Source organism: Osmia lignaria, chromosome 7 (assembly GCF_051020975.1).
Source record: "Osmia lignaria lignaria isolate PbOS001 chromosome 7, iyOsmLign1, whole genome shotgun sequence".
In the NCBI taxonomy this organism is placed as follows: domain Eukaryota; kingdom Metazoa; phylum Arthropoda; class Insecta; order Hymenoptera; family Megachilidae; genus Osmia; species Osmia lignaria.
In genome coordinates this window covers 2932401-2956170 of record NC_135038.1, presented here as the reverse complement: position 1 = coordinate 2956170, position 23770 = coordinate 2932401, and the positions used below count along the sequence as shown (strand labels likewise).

Below are 23770 nucleotides of genomic sequence, written 5' to 3'. Positions count from 1 at the left end.
AAAATTTATATCCAGACGGGTTGAAGCTTTGAATCGTTCTGAGCTTGGCGGTGAAGATCTTCGATCGATGTTGGCTGCCATCCCCTCCTCGCTGGATCCTGAATCCTCCCTCAGGATCATCCCTGGCCCAATGGTGGAGGAGCCCATCCTTGTCCGGAGGCGGTCCCTCTCCCTGGTTTCGGTCCACCCTCAGGCGAGTGGAAGATGGTGGTGTTCCGCCAAGACTCGAGAACGATTCCATGCACACGTGCTAAGAGAAAGTGTGGGATCCAGAGAGAACGAAAGATAAAAAGGTCTCGCGCTAGCGAGCCAAGGCAACCCTTAAGAAAATTTACGACCCTCTGTAAATAAGCAGGATGTCGAAGAGACTTCGACAGTTTCAAGAATCAACATGATTTTCGTTAAGAGTAACGAATTAGATACGGCCCGCAATAAATTAGTTTCTTAGAAACTTCAAGTGTGACAGTCTTATTTCTCCGGATTTCCAACTCTCTCCCAGCACGACCACCCGCGCTGAACGATTTACAATGTCCTATCTTTTGTTTGTTTATTACTTTGAATTTTGGCTCCTAATTTATGAGCATTGATATAACATAATGCAGACATGCTGCAACCATACTCTTATGGCATTGTCGCCATATTACATTTCATTCAATGCTTGTGATTACAAGTTTGCAGCTAAATTCACACGATATTGCACACATGCATACATACAGGCGAGGTTCGCAACATGTGGAATACCGCTCGCCATCTAGTGGATGATTCTCAAACTATACTCCAGCGGTGAAAAAGCGCATGCGCGCCTGCAGGCGGTAAGAGCGCATGCGCAACGGGGATTCACATATCATAAATCACTTTTTTAATAGCAAAATAACATTTTAATGAAAAATCGGTAGATTTTATTATTGCTAAACCCTCTGGGGAGCATGAAGATGATGTAGTTAAAAGTTTGTAGCGATTGGTTCAGTAGTTTTCGCGGTTAGCGGTTTCAAACTAAAAGGGGGCTGTCCTTTCATATAATAGTAGGATTTAGTATTCATTTAGTTATCCTCTCCTATTTTCAGGTATATTTTATTGCATCATATATAGATTTACATAAATTATTATAATGTATTTCATCGTGAAAAATATTTTCCTCGTCGAATCAGTTTTAAAGCAATTTAAATTTTTCCCGCGTTTTGGAACATGGTGGCGCTGAGATCTTGAATCGCGACCTTGTATCCTGAGTTGCATTGAACTTGTCGCAGTGAAGTTGGCTACAAATTCACTAACACATTCACGCTGCGTCGGTGAGACGATGGGCGAGATCGACTGATCGACTCACCGACGCGGTGAGTCAACTTCACTGCGACAAGTTCAATGCAACTCAGATACAAACATTGCATCAATTTGTAGCCAACTTCACTGCGACAAGTTCAATGCAACTCAAATACAAACATTGCATCAATGGGAAAAGTGGGGGCCGTTAGCAGTCCATAGGTATACAGGGTGATCGTCTCGTAGCCGGACACAAAGAAACTGGCGACAATGCACCCCTTGACCGCACCATGAAGACACACAGAGCCGTCTCGGACCGGGTAGGTCTCCGCTAGCACGTTACAATGCGAATCTCTTTATGGTGCGGTCAAGGGGTTCATTGTCTCCAGTGTTCCGTTGTATCCGGCTGCGAGAGGATCACCCTGTATAATCAAAGGTACCGACACTAACGATGAGTGAGCCTACTGTTCTTTTTTATACTGTGGCCTGGTGGTGTCTAGGACCCCAAAATTATGATCCCGCGCGAACAAACGCGTGACCAGTCTTGTACAATCTGTAGTCACTGTTCTATTTCAAGCATCAATAAATTAGTGTATGTTGTAGAATGTTCTTACATTTTAACGTATAAATGTTAAACCATATTTAAAATTGTTAACTAATGCATTTGTTTCTAATCCTGTGGATAAAAAGTAGTATTTGAAAATAGGTATGTAATTTATAATCTTTTTGCTAGAAAGTATCTATAGTGTTAAACGTTTGATAATTATTATTATTTAAAACAAAACTTGTACAAATACAAATAATATGAATATAATTCTTAAAAACAGAGATGTGATTTTATTTAGATTACTTTATTGTAATATGTTTTGAATGTTTGATAACAAAGCTGTTTCTAGGTTATACTTGATCTTACATTAGATAAAACTTAACCCTTAACTGGTGACATAGGAATCTTATCTCAATTCCACTTAGTATAATAAACTTTCAATGTGTAATTATGTTGCAATAATTATTATTTTATATTAATTAATAATTTATATTTTTACTCATTTATTCTGTATATTTGTTTGAAAATAATTTTTTTAAAATATATTTCGATGAAAAATTGTTAACTAATGCAATATAATGCAAAATATTGAGTCATATCATTGTGGTGGATATTCCATTTTACTCCTTCCGTAGTAGTATTCGTTATTATTTTAGGTATAAATTTTTTAAATAAATGTTACTATAATTGAAAGGAAAATATTAAGGTTAATATTGCCTTATTTCATATGAAGTTATTACAAGATTTAAGTTTCTGATATCAGAATTTGTTCTATTAATTTTAAATAAGTTTAAAATTCTTGCATTAAATTCAACTTTTAATTTGTTTATTGCATTCTAATGTAAGATAATTTAGTATAAAAAAGAATAAGTCCAAAATTTTTTCAATGTGGGATTGCAAAGAGTTAATTAAAACTACATATCTTTTTTGTGTAAGAAGAAACAAATTCAGTGTATTATGGTGTTAATATTATTCAAGGTTCTTCAAGGTCAAATATTGTTAAAAATGTAAAAAACTGTCTTAAGTATTATGGTAAAACTTAAATGTGAAAGATTTAAAATCAAATCTGAAAGATTTTTTTAAACCATTATTGTATTTAAAGATAACGACATAAAAAGATTAAAAGTGAATGAATTCATAAAAAATTTGGGAAGTTTTTATTGAAATAAATTATTCCTGTTTATTTGTACTTAACAGGTTTTATTACAGATAAAACTATCTACATGCATGAAATAAATATTTATTATTTCAGGAATTTATATTAAGTTAATGCAGTAAATAGCAAAATATAACTTTATCAAGATGATCTTAACATTTTTCTACCTGATAGCGACATCAATTCAGTCCAGAAGAATTTTATTTTTAAAAACACATTTGTACAAATTGTTTCAAGGAAATACAATCAATTATCCATCGGTTATGTTTTATAACAAAGCATCGTTAAATTCTTGCAAAGGTAATGTATACAGTGAAATCATATAATGTAATATTATATAAAGCAGTATAATACGATTGTAATATAGTACAACACTTTTTCTTTACTTTTGATGATATTAGATGCTTTAATTGTTATATTTTTTTAAATACTTTCAAAATTATTTGCATATTTATGTAGTACTATAAACATTACACAAATACCTTTTAATGCTGTTTGGTAATTAATATAAAATTCAAGAAAGTAAATAAAGAAATTTCATGTGTAAAAGTTTGTACGTGTATAACAATTTCAAATTTTGGGCAACGTATACTTTGTGGAATAATATGAAGCCATTACAGGCCATGCAAGGTTGCACAAGGTTTAAATAATAAAGTACCATGATTTTGGATGTAAGTTTTGTATTTTTACTTTTTTATTTAATTCAGCAGCGCACATGTGAAAATTCTTTAGGTCCCCTCCTTTATAAAATATTATTATTTTAATCATTTGTTAATAGTTGTTTATATATCATTGTCAGTTTTTATTATATATATGGGAACTATTTAAAATTTTGAACTTTAATTGGTTAATAAAAGTCAATTCTGGTAAAATACTGACCTGTTCTTCTTAAAATCACTTTTATTAGTATTACTCAGATCAGTTTAGATATTCATATTAAATTATCATCGACCATGTTAATTTATTGCAAAATTAATATAGGTTTATTTAAAAAAAGAAAAGAAAACACTTTTTAAACATTCTTGACACATCCAAAATCACACTTATTATAAAGAATTATTTTTTAAACATCTCTTCTATATCTCTTTTACTTTTTGAGATAACTTAATTTATCACCTTATAAGATTCACTCTATAAATATTATAAACTATTTCAGTTTTAAACTTCTAAATGATAAATAGTTATAACATCTAATCACAACGTAACAATAATTAATCACTTTATACAATTCCTAAATATTATTAAAACGCACAATTTAAATTAATTTGCTTCGTACATACAATTATTTATATTGCATTAAGTAGATATAAGAATTAATATAAGCAATAAGTATATAAAATATACATATATATTTATTGTTCAATTTTGTTTTAATGATTCAGCATGATGCAGTTTTAAATAATTGAACCTTACATTGTTCCCTAATGCCAGTTCCTTATAATAGGAACTTGTGCTATGTTTACATACTAGATATGTACAAAATTTATATAAATGTGCTTCGTGTCTTTAAATTTGGTTCATTATTTTTATTAGTATATAAAATTGTTGAACATTAATACCAAAGGAAAAAAAGTGCTAAAAGTAGAATAATCTATTATTTCCACCCAAATTAATCTTAATATAATTAAAAAATTGTCACAGAAAAAAATTTTAATATTATAGATTTTTTTATATAAAAGAAAATTTCCTGTATCAGTTCTAATTTACTTATTTGTTTTATAACCAACATATTTGAGTTGGGTTGAGATTATAGGAAAGTACTAATGGAATTTTTTAAAGTAGTTTGTATCAGTGTTTTCATTTACATATTTTAATGCATCACATATATACATTTAGTAAGTAATAATTAATTTTATTATTTAATTTACACGTGTATTATCATAAACAGTTGTTACATCATTATTCTTAAATAAGTAAGTAGTAAAGTTTTATTATCATCAAAGGATTAAACTGTAAATTACATTTTGTTCTTTTTTAAATATTGTTTCATTATGCTAATTTGATTTATCTAAATAGCCTTATTATTGGATAAAAGAGATGTTGTCTATTACTTTATCTTAATAAATATGATCTAGAATCTTTTGGATGTAGTATTTCATGTTTCATTATAGCTGGTAATCGTTTAGTTTATTACTTTTTATATTGATGTTTATTTAACAATATTAATTTAATATTATATTTATGTACATATGTATATACAAATATATGAAATAAAATTCATATACAACTATTATTTGCCTCGTTATTGGTTTTATATACTGGTATAATTACGTTTGTATTGTATTTATAGATAACATAAAATTCTCAGATTTAATAAAACTTTCGTTTGAAAAAAACGTTAGTACATTTAGTTAGTTATAACGTTAGTTTATTTATAAAATAATAACTGATTTAGAATATTATTACTTACTGGGATACACCTTCAACATATGTATACATATAGTGGCCTTCTATATTTTATATTTAAACATGTTATAGAACATTTCTTTCTTATATTTTGAATAAACTCGAATTATAATAATTAATGTAAGTACTTGAATTGCACTGTAGAATTGCACTCTACATTTCACTGAGAATTTTGTTTAAATCTTTTACTTATTTTGTATTTTATTGTTTGATTTGTTATAAGATGGAATTTTTATGTTTAAAATGCAAGTACTTTTTGTTTTGAATCTTTAATGATATTATATATGAACACATGTTCTATTATACAGAAAGTACAGAAGTACGTAACGAAATTTGTTTTATTATTTTAAGAATCAAAATCGTGTGTAGATGACTACGAGAACGATGAATTTATGACTTCTTGTTTATGTGAGAATAAAAGTGATGCTAAACTTGAAGAATTATTATGGTATCATGGTGATACAAGATTGTGCACTATATACCCTCAAGTATGCATCAACTAATCATAATATACAAAATACATTTTAAATACAGCATAGTTGTTTAATTATTTAATTAATTGGTATTTTATCAGCAAAAAGTTGACATCTCAAGTTGGTTAACATACCAGTATGGAAAAACATACTTTCCTTTGTATGCAAATAATCACTGTGGAACTTTATTCCATTCCGAATACAGACTTTATATTCTTGTTGAAGCTGATCTTGACAGTTATAAACCCCTAGCAGCAACTAAAGCCACAAAGGTACTATTTCTACTTATTATAATTACTACTCAGAATGTGGTCACACGTCACAAGAAACATTTGGCTTAAGCTTATTCTGTATCTATATTGCGTTTTATTACTTTATATTTTTTTTGCAACAGAAATAATATTACATAGAAGACGATTTTTGTATTTGATAAAAACTATTTAAAATAAGCATTATTACATTTTATAATTTGATGATTATCGTAATTTAAATTTTTGTATTCAAGTAAAAGAAATTTCATAAACTGTACAACATACACATAAATGTATTTTCATAATAATAATAGTTACTACAAAACTTGTATTAGCAATATAAAAGTGCTTAGTAAAACAATTCAAACGAAAATTTTAATACCTAAGGTAAACTGTTATTAATGAAGTACAGAAATATGTTTAACTGGTAATATTTAGTAGAGTTATATGTTACATAATGATAGTTTAAGTATATTATATCTTTTAGGTTGAAGATTATGGTATAATTATTACATGGACGGCTGATAAAAATATTGATTTAATCATAGAATCTGATTTAGATATGGTCGCGAAATTTTTTATTGCAGCGATGGAAGGTCAATGTTACATTAATAATGGCCTGTTACTAAAACGTATAGAAAGTACGTACAAATCGAGAATTTGCTTATTAAAATTTTCAGATTAAAGTAGCTGTATACTTTTCAGCTGTCTTGATATCAGGAAAACCTTGCCTTTACAATAACGACTTATTGAATTCGCCTCCAACTAAAAGTAAGAATTTTAAATAATTAGTTAATGTTAATGAATGTAGCTTTAAATTAGTGTCCTTTAAATATGTAATTATTTTCAATATTATGTTATTGCTTAATGCTTTTAATGTGTAAAACTATTGAAATTGTAAATATTTTATTACTCTATATGTATATTCTGAATGCATTATTAGTTCATTTTTTACATTTATTCGGTTTAAATATTATTGTATCGTGAATTAGCCATCTTAAAATAAGAAATATGTATGCACATAGTATTCTTATTTCATGTAGAAGAATAATTTTGTAGATACATATACAGGGTAGTCCATATAAACTGTTACGAGTTCTTTCCTTAGGAACTAATAGGGACAGCAACATTTTTTTTATGTTCTTAGATCAAAGGGGACTTTTTATCTAATATACCTACTATAAAGTACTGTTGTTGCATCTCTCCTAAAATAGTTGCGGTGTTAATCTATATAGTACACAAGGCTTTACATTTTTAGATAGTTTATTTAAAAATAAATAGCATTTATCTGAAAAATTTGTTTATATCTTATATAATTAATGAAATATGATAAGAGATATGTTTCATTTGGAGAATTTCAAAGGTGAATGGAAATGAAATGGGCAATTATTTGTCGTGTATTTCTTACAATTAAGGTTATTGGAAATATTAACATAGTTAACTGAGATTATGATGGTGGAATACATTTCACGTTTGATGCGCTCTAATACGGATTATTATTGAACGGTTTCTTTTCGATTTTGATAAAACTTCGCAGGTTTGTAAAACAGTCAAAAATAATTATGAACAAATACTGAAATTTATGGGGTGAAATCACCATTTGAAAATTGATACCTTCAAGGCTATTTTGGAAACAATAAAAAATAAATTTATACCTCAAATTTGATAATTATAACAGTTTATTACTTAATATAATAATGTGATGAAAATGATTTTTTATAAGTTGCAAAAATTTAGAAAATAATTGAAGTTTAGCCCTTTGATGATAAAAAATTATTTTTATTTAACTTTAGAATCGAACAGCGTGCTTGAAAATATACATTCCATGTATGGAATTTTAGATATTATAGATAATAGCTTACCTGGTATCCAGGTGGCTCCTTAATGATGGAAAAGTTATTGTATTATCAGATAAAGCATTTTAAAATCATAAAGCTGACTAATCTTAACAACAAATCAAGATCTGAAAATATTTATAGACATAGCGTCGAAGTCTGAAGTTAATAAATTCAGGTAATATACGTTTTGCATACAGTATGTTCTTTCTTCATAAAAACTATGATGTGGGTAAATAAAATAATTGGAAGTAATGTTTTCATTTCATTAAATTTTCGTTTAAAAATACAAAATTTTATTAAAGAGTCTAACCGTGTAAGCATAGTGAATCGGCCTCGGCAACAATTTCGGTTAATATTTATAACACATAATGCTTTTTGCCTAAAGAACAACTGTGAGCAATTTCAACCCCCTATCCCCCTCCCTGGTAAAGGAGATATGAGGGGAACAACCCAAAACTTTACTATCTTTTTCCTTAGAAATTGTTTAAGATATTTGAATACACTACTGCTGCTGTATTTCATATATATATATTTTTAAAATTTTTACTCGATGATTAAGGGTTAAAAATCGTGGCGGGCTGGTGCAACGTGTTCCCTTGTAGGTCGGTTAGTTTGAGCGTCACTAACGTTCAGTGTGCCTTTTCCTTTTGAAGGGGCGTTATATTGGTTTTATTTCTTTTAATCATGTTGTATCAATCTAATACTCTTGAAACTTTTACAAATAATAGTTAAGTAATAAAGGATTATTCCTAATTTTTTCGGGGGGGGGGGGGGGGGGGGGGGGGGTGTCACTCAAGGAGTTGTTTATACAAATCACCTTTAAAAATTTATTTATTAATTTTCAACCCTTAATTATCGGATAAAAATTTTGAAAAAGATATATAAATAATTTTACGTAATATGACAAAATGAATGTGCTATGAATATAATAATTTTCACTATGGATTACCTGCTACACAAGTGATGTACTGATAAGTTTCGAGGTTTTATTGAGGCATAATCTTATTGGTTCAGCTGATAACAATACTCTTCTGTATTTCTGTCTTCTATTCAGTTTTGGATCCGTCACATGATGGATGTAGGGTTAGTCATCATTCAAACTTACGAACTTTATACAACGATACTTCGATTAAAATTAGGCGTTTAAACATTTTAACATACAGGGCGTTTGACTGGGAGTGGGCATCCTTTCAGGAGGTGGTTGCTGGGATGATTCTAAACAACTTTTCCTTTACCAATTTATTTTTTACCAGATTTAGTTTTTAAATTATTAATGAAAAATACTGACCGATCAAAGCGTGAATGGGGTACAGGCTTAACCACGGAAGTGTTGGGTATCAAAATCGGACTTGATCGTGATCGCGAACAAACAACTCGACACAGCGTTGGTAACAGTAAGTGTAAAAAAATGTATACTTATTTGCAGTCGAGAATCTTGTAACTATTGTCTGACGTTTACAGTAATGCTCGGCTAAATTTCACTAAAATCTGCTCGGTTAAATTTCCACGACCCAACCCCACTCTTCTCCCACCACTCAGCACAGCGAGCTTGGCGAAACCTGATCTCAGTAGATAAGGACAGAAAATGAATACAATGAAAAGAAAGAGAACAGACGCACATCAAATGGATGCCGCGACTGGAAAAAGTAAACATGCAGTAAAGAAAATTTTATTTTCAGTCATTTTCGTCTTACGTTTATAATTGTGGAACCGATGGATAGTTGACATTCTTCCGATTAAAATGAGTCCAAACACGATATAATTTGAACCATATTTACTGTACATGATCCATTATGATTTACATTATGATTAACTCTACGTGATTTCTTATGAAATCATTAGATAACGTAAATACAATCCGATTTACGTCGTGTTTGGACTGATTTCAATCAGAAGGATCTCAATAATTCAATGGTATAATTTTCATAAAAATAAGTTGAAAATTACAGATAGTGAAATTCTCGTTATTGCATGTTCACTTTTTTCACTCGCGGCATCTCTTTGAACTGCCTTGCCTCGACCGTCGATGCTAGACGTAGTACGTCTATCTCGCTTCCTCCTATCGTATCTATTCTCTTACTCCGTCAAGTTCTGCTCGAGTCAATTCTCGGAATAAAAACGCTACCCTGCTCCCGATAATTTCACTGCTGACTCCCGAAGGTAGTGAAATTTAGCCGAGCATTACTGTACTATGTTATCCTCGCCGTTCTCATAGCCAACACTCCTGTGGTTGAGCCCGCGCGCTGTGCGGGCTCTAATTGGTCGGTGTTCTTCATTAATAATTTAAAAACTAAGCCTTAACGAAAGTTCTGGTAATAAGTTCAAAGCGCTAATACTCTTTCGGAGACACCCTGTATATCTAATTCTATTTTGTTATATACTAGCAAGTACTATATTTTCTATCCAGAATTTTTTCTAATTCCATATAAATATTAGAAATTACATGACATTTAATACATTGGGTGTTCCACTTAACTTGAGCACTTTGAATATTTTGTTTGCTTTTTGATACTGTAGTAAACAAAAATTGATTCTCAAGGTCATAATTTCCAACAATTCAAGGCTATAACATAATGGCTAACAAGGGGAGGCCGGGTCATCTGGGACACGGATTTTGATAGGGCTTACATATGCGGTAGTGTAGGTGTAGTACGACAACATATGTTTCAATGTTGGGTCCAACACTCAATCGTTTTCAAAATATTAATAAAAAAAGGTACCGATGCGTTGAAGAACAAGTACGTTAAGCTTTGCTACCGTAATAGAAAGTAGCGATGCTGGTAACGGGCCTGACTCGTAATCGAACGACTGCAGTTCGATTTCGGATGAAGTCGAATTTTTTTTTAAATTTTATTTTTTACATTCCAATATATGACAATTATCATAAAAACACATAAAACAATAAAATTCACGGCACCATACACATCTAATAAAGCATGCTTGATCGCACTTACATTTTTTTGTTTTAATTTCTCGTGGAAATTGCACTTGATTAACATTTAAAAGAACTTTTCTATTCTGTGTCAATTTACTTCATTAATTTACAAAATGTGTTTGGTACTCGTTTTTTTTATCAGCCCATCGCCGGGTAATTTGATGCAGCGTTGAAAGAGATGAGATAGACTCGTTCTCCTGTCTCTGATTTCGAATCTATCGGGTATTATCTGCGTTTATTTAATAAAGAGAAGGAAGCGATACAATATTTTGTTCAAGATATCTTGTTCATTTCGAGAGTCAGTTCTGGTTCATGCGTTGTCGGTTGCAGTTCGAGTATCGAGAAATTAAAACAAAAAAATGTAAGTGCTATCAAGCATGCTTTATTAGATATGCATGGTGCTGTAAATTTTATTGTTTTATGTGTTTTTATGATAATTGTCACATATTGGAATGTAAAAAATAAAATTAAAAAAAGAATTCGGACTTCATCCGGAATCGAGCTGCAGTCGTTCGATTACGAGTCAGGCCCGTTACCAGCATCGCTACTTTCTATTATGGTAGCGAAGTTTAACGTACTTGTTCTTCAATGCATCAGTACCTTTTTTTATTAACATTTTGAAAACGATTGAGTGTTGGACCCAACATTGAAACATATATTGTCGTACTACACCTACACTACAGCATATGTAAGTCTCATCAAAATCCGTGTCCCAAATGTCCCGGCCTCCCTTTGTAAGCTCAGGGCCAATTCAGTAATCCATAAATAAAGGGGGTTGTAGCTTTCCAGGAAGTCCCGTTCTAAGCCTTTCATTTACTATGTTATAAATTCCGAAGTTTGGAATCCTTTATAATTTTGCAAATGTTCGATCCATTTGTTATTGCAAAACTAAATCCTTACAAACTTCAATGTATGAACCTCGGACCCCAGATATCTTAATTCGGTCCTGCATGGACTTAAGGGATGACATTTTTTAATTGCAAAGTTGTATGGGTTTTCATACATAATAATGTGATATTTATAATATTCTAATATTTCAAAAATAATGGTGGTAGTTATTTTTATATTAAAGTTTATCCTTTTTAATGATAATAACTACAGATGATATACACACGACTGGCTCAAGGCCTTTTTCAAAGCAAGCTATTTTCCATTTTTTACGCTCTCCTATTATCCCCACTCCCCCTCCAAACATAAATAAGATTAAGGAGGAATTAAAGAATTAAAATGCGATACTCCATCACTTTATTATAATTTAATTATATTAATCATTAATTTGCCTTTTAAAAATTTATTTAAAAAAAATTATAACTTATTTCTTTCTTTTCTAATGTTTTGATCTGTGCTTTGGTCAATGAGTAATATAAAGAGAGGGAAAGCTGAGAAAAAAATTCTAGAATTTTATATGTTAGCGCTCTTTCCGAATTGCGCATGAAGCTATTGTCTCATTAGCTTGTTATCTAAGCCAGCCCTGCTTATAGACTTAATTTTGAATTCAACTACATGTTTGAGGATATACAGAATGTCCAATTATAATCTGTGAATGCAAATTATTCGTAAATTACCCGTTGCATGAAAAAATCGTTCAGAGAGAAACTGAATGATTTCGAGGGGGATATACAAATGTGATGTAATTAATTTTTTGATGGATGGACGGTTAAATGTCATACGAAGGTGACATATAATTTTTTAAATAGAATCACGTTGTTTTTAATGCATTTGTCAATACAGCTATGTACTAAGGTATTTATGTCAAAAAACCATTAGTTTAAGATACTTACAAGGGTAGTTCGGTAACTCGAAAATTTCGATTTTTTTAAACTTTTCAGGTTTGTAGGGGACCTTAAGAGAAGTATAGCGCAATTTTTGTTTTTGGCCCAATTTCAGTTCTTCAGGGTGAAGACACCCCCTGAAGATAGTTTCCATAGGTGTTTTCATATTTCCCTGTATATCTTTAAAACTATCGTAGATATAAAAAATGGTTAAAATAAACGTTGAATGGTTTTTAATGCTCTATAAAACGAGGCAATTAATTTGATAAAAATTCTTTGTTTAAATAAAAAAATTCCCCCACCACTGTTATTTTGAAAAATTTTGAATTCTCTGTCACGTCGAGAAACATGTAGAACATCATTATAAATGCTGAATTTGTCGAACAAAGTGGTATTTAAATAATTTTAACCGATACGTGCATTTTGTACGCCCATCGTTGCACTTTGAATGATGCGTTATCACTTACCACGTACATATGTGTGCGAGCACACCTGTATAATATGTGTATATTATAACCATTTTTTTATATCTACGATAGTTTTAAAGATATACAGGGAAATATGGAAACACCTGTGGAAACTACATTCAGCGGGTGTCTTCACCCTGAAGAACTGAAATTGGGCCAAAACCAAAAATTGCTCTACACTTCTCTTGAGGTCCCCTACAAACCTGCAAAGTTTAAAAAAAATCGGAATTTTCGAGTTACCGAACTTCCCTTGTTAGTGCCAATATGTGTGACCTCGCCTTGTCATTTTAGATTTTAGAGTATTACACTAGTACGAGTATATGTATATTAAAATTGTTCAGTTAAAACCCAAATTATTATTTCTTTTTTAACTCAATTAAAACAAGTAAGGTTAAAATGAAACTGTGTCAGATACAGTTTTATTTAAATAAAAAAAGTCGTATCGAAAAATGTTTATTACATTTTTTATTTTAATATTGTAGGAGAGAAAAAAGCGTTTTTCCTCTCGGAATCGTCTGTCAGACTCGTCAGTGAGGCTGATAACAGACGATCCCTGCCCCAGACACCTATCGTACCGCTTATATTTGAACGGCATGCCGGGCAACCACTTGCGAGAACACTGCACCCATCTCTCGCCGCCACCTAGCGGTCCCCGGCTCGAACTCAAGGCGTCTGGGGAGACGAAACTTTTTTCCCTCCACTAAACGCCTACAATATGCATAAACATTTATTTTCTAACTAATTTTATTACAAGAATGGATCCATTTACTATAAAACTTTTTTATGGATAGTTGATGATATCAAGTATTACAGAATTCTACATAAGCATATATACTACATAACTGTAATATTACAGTTATTGGTTATAACTATTGAAATTAGAGATAAATTTTTCTTATATTGTACATCAGAAAAATATTTCGTGTTTAATATGTATGTAAGTATGTAATATTTCTTTTCTTTTATTTCAGAAAATATTTTGGAAATTGTTATGCGTTTTTATATTAATATTATTGCTTTGTATTAAAGGAATTCTATAATTAAAATCAGAGTGTAACATTTTTAAAAGTATTTTTGTTTTCGTTGAAGCAAGTTACATTATCTGCATAAAATGACGATTTAAGGATACTTTAAAAGAATATGAATACAGTATACTATAGCAAAAGAAAACAGACATTTGGTAATTCACTTTCTTTATTTTTATAATATAACTTACTTAAATATCATCATAACTATGCATGATACTAAAAATCGATTAATATTGTAACTTAATGTAAAACTAATGTAAAATTGTTTTCTTTTGTTTTTTTAATAGTTTTGATTTTATTATATTATTTTTGAAAAATAGTGAACTTATTTTTTACATATTATAAAAATGTTTGAAATGAAGATTATTTAAATGCAAATATTTAAAAAAAGAAATATTTAGAAATATGTTAAATTAAATTAAAATTTAATGAGCTTGTTTTAGTAAATTTACATATATAAGTAATTGGCAATTTTTTTTTTTTGTTATAAGAATTCACTAATAAGGGAAGCCCACGATTTTTGGAATACCAAAAGTATTTGGTCAATTCTGTAAAATTATAGCGCACACTTCTTCGAAATAAGGGACAAAGTTGCATTCAAAGTTTTGTGATGTCAAATTGGTGTTTCGAAAACTATAAATTTTAACAAATTCTTCAACTTTCTTACTGGGTTTCATTCTCTTCTTTTTCGTCTTGCCTTTGTTACTTTCTACATTCATTTTATGCTCTTTTTTTATGCACATTTTTCCTTTTTTTTTGCTATTTTTTTCTATTATACAACTACAATCATATATTGAAGTGATTCATTTTCTACTTTTTAGAATTGACATATTTTTCATTCTTTTACCGTTTCAGTATTTGTGCATTTCAAATTTCCTATTATATTGTATTTCTTCCACTTCATCTTTCATCTTCAATTTCCACCTGTTTGTTCTGTTCTCTATATGAATATTTTGTGTTGCCTTTCTCCATTTTATTTTCTTTTAAAACTGAAGATGCTTATATAGAAATCTCAAAACTTTTAAAAATAGGTAGTTTCATTTACAAAAAGCAGAGTTGATCTTGAAATTGTTGGAGATCCTCTAGAGGAGACAGCTGTCTCCTAAAAGATTATTTCTGCTATGTTATGGCGCCTTCGATATCATATAATTTTTGTAAATAAACATTCTTCATATCTCTAGAAATAATGGAAATATTCAAATATTCTGCTACTCATACCCCACCCTGTATACTGCTTTTATTGAATCTATTAATTTCTCTTTAATTCCATTATTTCTCATACATAGCTATAATAATTTTGTTCTATCTTGTTAAAAAGTGCTTTTAGATTTGATACCACGTAATATTTGTTTAGGAATAAATCTTGTTTTAAATAGTTTGATAGATTCAGAACAATTAAATATTTTATACACAATTAGTCCTAGAGTCACCTAAGTGTATGTAACTTTTTGTTTAAACTAATATATAAAATTTTATAATAGCTGTTCATGAGCAAATGTATTTATAATATTAATAATCAACAATCAGCAGATATAAAATATGTATCTAATATAATATTCCTTTAATAAGAATTTATAGATAAAGCAGAATGGGAAATGCACATAGAAAAACTAAGATCGTTAAGCAGTACTGCCAAAATAGCTAGAGAAGAATGCAAACCAGTTGAAGTTAATGAATTGCCAGCTGTAGTAGTGTATCCAGAAGATATATCGAGCATGCCAGGAACACAATTTAAGTCACAAGCAGTTTCAACTGAAACTCTAGGTAAATTAGATCTATCTATGTTTTAAATTTCAAATTGTTGCTAGTTCTTAATTGCCAACATTAATACATCGTTATTCTCAAGAATTTTGTGTGAACTTTATATTTAACAGAAATTAATTTCTTATGCTAGATGGTACAACTAGGAGTCAAGCTTCAACACCGTCTTCTACAAAAACATCTCAACAAGGGAGTGAGATGTTTTCAAGTGCGATGCTAGATTCTACTGATGATTTCACTGCATTTCAAGGTGTATCACGATCTGGCAGCAAATCGCTTGATATGCTTGATAACTTGGAAGAAACATCTCAGATTACACAGTTTAGACAAGTCTCTTGCATTGATATTAAAGATATGAGTAAACTGAAACCAAAAACCTTTTATGATGCTAAGGATAGTAATGTAGCATCATCTACAACTAGTTTTAAGTAAGTATAACATAAGTAAATAATGAGTGATAGAAATTTATTTTTCTTATCTTGTATAACGATAATAGTGTGCACGATTCTTTATAGACACTTCAATTGGGTATCACTCACATCTCTTTTTGATCTTCCTAATAGAATTACATATAAGGTAGATGCACCATCATTAGTTTCCTTAGATTTGGAATTTTGGAATTCTTGAAACTTTAGAGCTTTAGTTGGAGTTTTAGAATGATGAGAAGGCCCATCCTCATTGGGGGTGGGGGGTAGGATCACCCAATGTATATCATTCTAGGTCACTTTTTTATAAGCTTCAGTAATTTATACAGTATCTTTAGTTTTTAAATATAATTTGCCTTTAATTAAAAAGGTCATTAGATAATTAATAAATTTAAAAATAGAAAAAGAAACCATTTTTTATAGTTTCTGGTCCCTATATACTAGTTCTAACCAATTAAAAAATTTAGTATTACAAATTTTAAATGAGCATTTTTGGAGTTTCTCTCCTATAGGTTTTCCAGTATGTCTATCTGTCTTTCTGTAGAGCAAAGACGGTAAGAGATAAACGGAAGTGGTTTTCGCTGTTATGTTTCTCATGGTCTGAAACCGTGCGTTTAAGGGTTTTAGACTTCCTGTTCTGACCGGAAGTGACACAAAACTGGAAGTGAAAATACTGACCATATCAGATCTCAAAATGAATGTGATATTTAGAATCATCATAAAAAAGGCTTCAAAATGACGGGTGATCCGATTTCCAGTCTGGACCGGAAGTTGGTTAAAATGACGGAAAACCAAAAAATTTAAGGAAAAATCTTTGTCTTAGAATAAAAAGAATACCAGTTATGAAATCAACATTGAAAGAGCTTTGTGAAAATCTACTTTTGGACTTCCGGATTCACCATTTTTGACCGAAAGTGAAAATATCAATCACGTCAGATCTCAGAGAAATTCCTCATTATTGCCGAGGAATGGAGAACTGAGTTAGAGAGTTGTATATTTATATATTTACATGTAAAATGTCAACATTTAAGTATATTTTGCCTTACATAATAGGTATATAGTTTAAAAGTTCATTTTGTAAGTTTTTTATTTTGGTTCTTTTTTTACGTTTCTTTGATTTTACTACTTCCTTTTCCTAAATAAATTTCCCTTTCTAATTTCAAATATTTAATTTTTGGATTATAAAAGATTTTATGTATTATTTTCTATGACTTGTTAATAACATAATTATGTGTAAAAGGTTATTAAGAATTCAGTTTTTTAAAGCTTATGAAAAATTTGCAGGTATAAAACTATTAGCAAGCTAAATTTCAATTATGTTTCTTTATTTTTATACCTTTATACAATTAATAATAACCCAGATAGCACAACGTCTTAAAGATATCTGTCCCAGATATTCAGATGTCTCATGCACGTCTGAAAATCCTGCGAATGCCTGAAATACGTCCTGTAAACATCCTATGTTAGAAAACAGGATGTCTTAAAGACGTCGTACGAATGTCACAGAGACGTCGTTAAAACATCTTAAAGATATCTATTCCAGATATTCAGATACGACGTTCCTTTCGTACGTTTTTAAGACGTCTTAAAGACATGAATTTCAGATGTCCTTACGATGTTCAGGACAAAACATCGTAAAGACGTCCAGGTAAGGTCGTAAGACGTTCAGACTTAAAATGGTCGTAAAATGGATGTCTTTAAGACATCGTGTGCTATCTGGGAAAGTAGATAATTGAAAAAATGTTTTAAATAAATCTGCATCCTAAGAATTGATTTTAAAAGTATCTAAATAACTCTAATTGTATTTTTAGCATACAAATAAAAAAGTACGTTTTTATGGTTCCCACTAATTGTTTGTAGATATAACTTTCAATGAAGAATACAAATTATTAATTATTGTCAGTGAACGGTTTCATATCTTTTGCTATTTCTATTTTTCAGGAGTTCAATTGCAGAAATAACAACACAATTATCAAGTAAAAACGTAAAACCACCGAATGTTCTGATATATGCTGACAGCATTGTTGCACGTAATAACGTAAGGGATGTATTAGAAGAATCCCTTGGCATAGATAAGTATGATCATTTTCCCTAATTTTATTCATAATAAGATATGTAAAAATTGTAATGGGACTTCTGTTTTACTTTAATAGCTGCTCTAAAAATAGCTATATAAAGCTGTTTCATTATTCAAAAGCTGTTGTTGAATCTAATCTTTGAATATTTTTCACAGATTGTATTTTTTTCTGTGACTAACATTACAAAATTTTCTTGTTATGAACAGGTATGCTATTTACACGTTGACTTCAGATGAAGCACATAGTGACGCGTGGATAGAAAATGCAGCATTAGTTGTTGTTTGTGGAAATGTTGGCAATGAGATTGGAAGTCAGATTGTTGAATATATTCTTCGTGGTGGTAAACTTCTCGCTTTATGCTCTGATATAATTCACATTTTGCTTCCATCATTCAAAACGGCAGAAGTACGTGAAAATGAACTGGTTCACTTTTCTTATGGAAAATGGAAGCATGTTCGCATGATGCATCATATCTTTTGTTATCAAGCATCTCCTGTAAGGACCAGGTTTTCTCAGGAGAACGAGGACGTCAAGTAAGATATTTACATTTTCGCTTTATAGTTGTTGACCATTTATAGAAAAGAATTCATAAAGATAATGATAATATTAAAATGCTACTTGATTAAAACTGATTCTGAATAATATATATATTTTTTTTATTCATGTTATTTCATTATTTCTATTGTGAATACGTTAATCTATATATTTTCCAATTTTATCATTAAATACCTCCAAAATTATAAGAGAATACCAATGAAGTTGTAAGGAAAAGTTAGAGTTATATTCTTGATAACATATGTCAAGTTTAAGATCGTCATCAAAGGCATGGTGTCCCTTAAAGTAAATAATTACTATTATAGTTATATAAAGTAAACATCTTTAAATATTTTAATATTTCTATGTACCTTTGCCTTTGCTTACTCTTTTATTATTTCTTCATTCTATTTCTGATAAATAGTTACACATTAACGTTTTTCAAAACCAATAGCACTAGCTTGAATTAAAATTTTATTTCTCTTGAAAAAATTATAGTTTGTTAGTTTTTAGTATTTGATTAAAAGTCAGTCCAATATGATTGCATTGTATACACATTTTTATTGTACAAACTCCAATAATTTGACTGAAACAGTTTTACTAGAAATATAAAAATTTAATTTATCTTGTTTCTATAAGCTATTAGTTAATTAACTATGGCAGATGAAGGATAGCATTGATCTTTGCCTTTTTAGAAAATGGTTGAAATAATTTTTCTGCGATTAAGAAAACCTTATTATAGTTATAATTAGATGTAGTAATTTAACAATGTTACCATGATTTGAGAGGTTTCAAAAGTTTATTTTCAGAATGTCTAGTGTGTCTCCTCCAACCTCAGCAAATGTGAAAGATAAAAAAGGAAATTCACATTCGTTTGAAGTGAAAGTGTTGGGAACAGAGGAAACATGGCATACGCCAAGCATTTTATTAGCAACACTTTCGAGAAGCAGTGGTAAAGTTGTTTTTTCTCAAATACATTTGGAAGTTGATCCAATGCAATATGAACTTGAGGAAAGCAAATATAGTGCTTTGAAAGAAAGTAATGCTATCAGGTTGGAAATATTTAAGGACCTATTAAATATACATCTTGGAATAGAACTTCGTAGTGCTTCAAAAATATCTGTTACTTACACACCAGCTTTCTTTTTGGGACGATATGAGGTGAGGAACACATCAATTGTTTTGTATGTTAATTATATCAAATACATAAAATAATTATATTCAATAAATTATTGACTCCTGTTGTTAAACTACTGTCATTTATATTTTTCAAAAATCAACAATTATGACAATTACAGTCTCTTCTGTGTGTTGTCAAGAAATCAATAAAGTAATTTTCACTTTATGTTTTGTAGTTAAAGTTGGAAATGTTAGAAAGATTAAAGCATATTATGAAGTCGGATGATACTTTAAAAATGTCAAAATTAGAAGTTCAGTTTTGTCGAAGCAGTACTGTTCCTCGCTCAGCATCATCTTCATTCCTTCCTATAATGGTACATCAATGTCCAGATAATTTCTCAACTGTAGAATATTTTGAGGTAACTTTTCTATCTAGAAATTATAATACACATGTACTATTATTATTCTATTAGACTGTTTATGATATAGTGTCAATTTTTTATTACAGAATTTAAATACAAAAGATTTAGGTCGTTTAGTAATATATGCAGATGTAATGTCATCATCAATGAATGTATTTAATGGTCATCAGTTACAACATGGTTTAGCTGTTATTGTTCGTCAACAAACTGAGGGGCGAGGTATGTTTATACAGTACTGTCTATGTAAAAATCACAAAACACTCGACAAACTTACAATTAAATAAATAACAGCCTACTGCTGTTTTATTCTAAACATATCTTCATAAAAATATTACTAATTAATATCATTTATAGTATAAATGAATTACATTTACTCTATACATCAAATCATACCTTATATTAACATATAATTTTATTTATATAATAAGGAATTTTTATATTAAAAATGATATGCATTATTTTTAAGGAAGAGGAAAAAATGCATGGTTGAGTCCAAAAGGATGTGCGATGTTTTCTTTGCAACTTCACATACCTGCTAGTACAATACTTGGAAATCGTATTTCAATTTTGCAACATTTGGTCTCTGTTGCGGTTGTATCTGCTATTAAATCTTTGCCTGAATACGAGGTTTGTTTTCATACTATTACATGAATTACGTAAAGTGCTACAAGCTGTTTTTTCTTAAATCATAGTAGATATTGCTTCACTGTGTTTTTGCATTAAATGAAAAAGTGGAGCCTGATGGTAACTGCATTGGTGACCGTAGGCGTATTATTACACTCTCTATGATTAGCTACCAACGCTCAAGAGTCATGCGTCATTTTAAAGTTCGACAATACTTAAACAAAGACTTAAACAAAATCCAATTTATTAAATTTTTTATTTTTTTCTCCAGATGGTATATTTCCGGTATAATCAACACGTAGCAAGTGCGGTTGTCAATGAGTCAATTTCTTTTTATTCGGATAACTTTTAATGAATTGGAGAAAATTTATTTGAAGCACAATTTTTTTTGTATATTTAAATATAACCATTTTAATTTCCTTAGCGATTGCTCTAAAAGAAAGACCAAAAGATCAGTTCTCTTTTTTTCATTGAATTCAGAAAGAGGGTGAAGTTAATATCTGGATACTTCATGGTTTTAAAGTTGTTTTTCTTTTAGTTCTTACTTACTTACTTGTTTTTCTGCTTTCATTCAAACAAAAGGTTTACAGTATTAAAATATATCATTATTTATACAATTTAGCTTATATGTTACTTCTTTTGTAATACTTGAAAGAGTTTAAAAATAATTGAAAACGTAATCATATAATTTTAATTTTTAATCACAGGAGATAGATCTCAGATTAAAATGGCCTAATGATATTTATGTTGGTAATGATATTAAAATTGGAGGTATGCTTATAAGCACACATGTAATGTCAAGTCTTCATATTTGTAATGTCGGTAAGTACAAATACGTATTATAATATTATCTTATTAAATTATTTTTATAATTTGTAAAATAATCTTGTAAACTGTTATTAGACATGCTTTCTTATTTTTGGCAATGGATATTGAAAAAAAAAATGCTTAGTCCAAACATATAATCAGTAACTGTTAGAAGTAATATTATTTATTTTTAAAACCTTTATTCATTAAGAATAATTGTTATTTATCTCACAAAAATAGTGTGTAACGTTAAATTAACTAATGTGTAATATACGTATTAGTTTTAGGAAACAACTAAATTTAATGTATTTTAAAACATTTACATAATATATTAAAACACAATTGACTGCAAACTTTTGGAATTTTATTACAATTAAATGAAAATTTAGTATGTACATATCTTACGGATCCAAATGAATTATGATAGGGTGAGCTGGATTCATTGCCTGGCTACTATAGTCTCTTGATCTCAACCTATTACTCTTACCTTTGGGACCATTTAAAAACTATTGTGTAGATTATTCCTCTGAATTATTGACATGCATTTATTAGACACCCTGTATATGCATTTTGAACAACTGTATTAATGTTTAGGAGTTGGAGTGAACTTATTTAATGAAAAACCTACATGTTGCATTAATGACATAGTTAATATGTTCAATGAAAAGTATAAGAAAAAGCTGAAACCAATATCATATGAACTATATTTTGCCATTGTATTTAACGCAATGGAAAAATGGTTGAACACTGTACAAAAGGGTGATATTGATCTCTTCTTGGATGCTTATTATACATATTGGATGCACACGTAAGTCTTTTACATGTGTAATGTGCATTTAAATTATTTACAATGAATAGAACTTATTGGACATTACTGAAAAATTGGTCAATTTTAAACATTTATATTAAACTTAATAATATGACCTCATTATATGTTTTCCGTTTGAATTGTAGTTTGTTTTCCTTTAAATCTTAATAAATATTAGAATTAAAATTATTATGAATAATGTTTAATATGTTTTATTATAGTGATGCGGATGTGACAGTGGTATCTACATCGGGTGCATCGCAAAATGTTAAAATATTAGGTATAGATGAGTTTGGATATTTACGTGTACGATCAGAGGATGGCAGTATATTTACTGTACATCCTGATGGTAACAGTTTTGATTGTCTCAAAGGTCTCATAGTCCCTAAGTAAAATCAGAATCTCCTAGAGTTACAACTTTGTTGAAAATGTTCAAATAATTAATTGTATATTGTTGTTCTTTTTTATTTTTATACGTCGTATGCATGTATGTTAAATTATTATAAGCTAAATTGTAATCAAACGGTAGTTGTTCAAAATGCTACTATAGTTACTTATTTATTATCAGTCGCCTATGTATAAAAACTATGTTTGTTCGAATTGACATGTTGTTACACAGTTTGATGTAATATTTTATTCAAAAGAGAAATAATAAAGCACTTTGTTAAGCAATAAAAAATAACAAAAGTACTGTCTGTGTAATTATTTATTAACGTTGAAACTGTAAAGTTTTGTTTTACAAAAGTTTGGATTACAATGAACTCAAATGGTTGGCACCAGGATATAAAACTGTATTTGAAAAAACAAGAAACATTATAATTCATACTTCATTACTCTATACATTAATGTATCGTTTTCATATATAATTTTATATATATTCAATCTAAACATACAAACATGTAACAAATTGTAGTTACTTCTAAATACTTGAACCTTTCTTAAAAATCTCGTAACACGTTAATATATTAATTCTATACACATGAGTATTAAAATAACTAGAACATAAAATAACAATAAAATGACCTTTAGTTTCTTCGCCAAATTATCTATCAAAATGGTCAC

At 29.5% G+C, this 23770-nt stretch overlaps 1 protein-coding gene across 4 annotated transcripts; it reads left to right on the top strand.

The window, feature by feature from the left end:
• Window positions 1–1569: 1569 nt before the first annotated feature.
• Window positions 1570–23389, top strand: Hcs (holocarboxylase synthetase-like protein). Of its 4 annotated transcripts, XM_076688953.1 has the most exons (17): window positions 1570–1963; window positions 3057–3260; window positions 5718–5854; window positions 5941–6111; window positions 6578–6731; window positions 6796–6861; window positions 15700–15894; window positions 16025–16319; window positions 18258–18392; window positions 18601–18927; window positions 19738–20089; window positions 20284–20466; window positions 20556–20688; window positions 20936–21096; window positions 21801–21915; window positions 22495–22708; window positions 22930–23389. In XM_076688953.1, the coding sequence occupies exons 2-17, from the start codon at window positions 3107–3109 to the stop codon at window positions 23099–23101; spliced, it is 2964 nt and encodes a 987-aa protein (XP_076545068.1). In that variant the 5' UTR covers window positions 1570–1963; window positions 3057–3106; the 3' UTR covers window positions 23102–23389. The 4 variants fall into 4 exon arrangements, with proteins under 4 accessions (XP_076545068.1, XP_076545070.1, XP_076545069.1 ...); XM_076688955.1 differs by lacking the exons at window positions 5718–5854; window positions 5941–6111; window positions 6578–6731; window positions 6796–6861 and having other exon boundaries at window positions 1609–1963; window positions 15709–15894; window positions 22930–23387; XM_076688954.1 differs by lacking the exons at window positions 5718–5854; window positions 5941–6111; window positions 6578–6731; window positions 6796–6861 and having other exon boundaries at window positions 1611–1963; window positions 22930–23387.
• Window positions 23390–23770: the final 381 nt, after the last annotated feature.

Bases quoted from the DNA above. Each gene is read 5' to 3' on its own strand.
- Hcs (XM_076688953.1), top strand. From the start codon at position 3,107: ATGATCTTAACATTTTTCTACCTGATAGCGACATCAATTCAGTCCAGA. The intron at 3,261-5,717 runs GTAATGTATACA...TATTATTTTAAG, and splicing joins ATCGTTAAATTCTTGCAAAG to AATCAAAATCGTGTGTAGAT. The intron at 21,916-22,494 runs GTAAGTACAAAT...ATTAATGTTTAG, and splicing joins TCTTCATATTTGTAATGTCG to GAGTTGGAGTGAACTTATTT.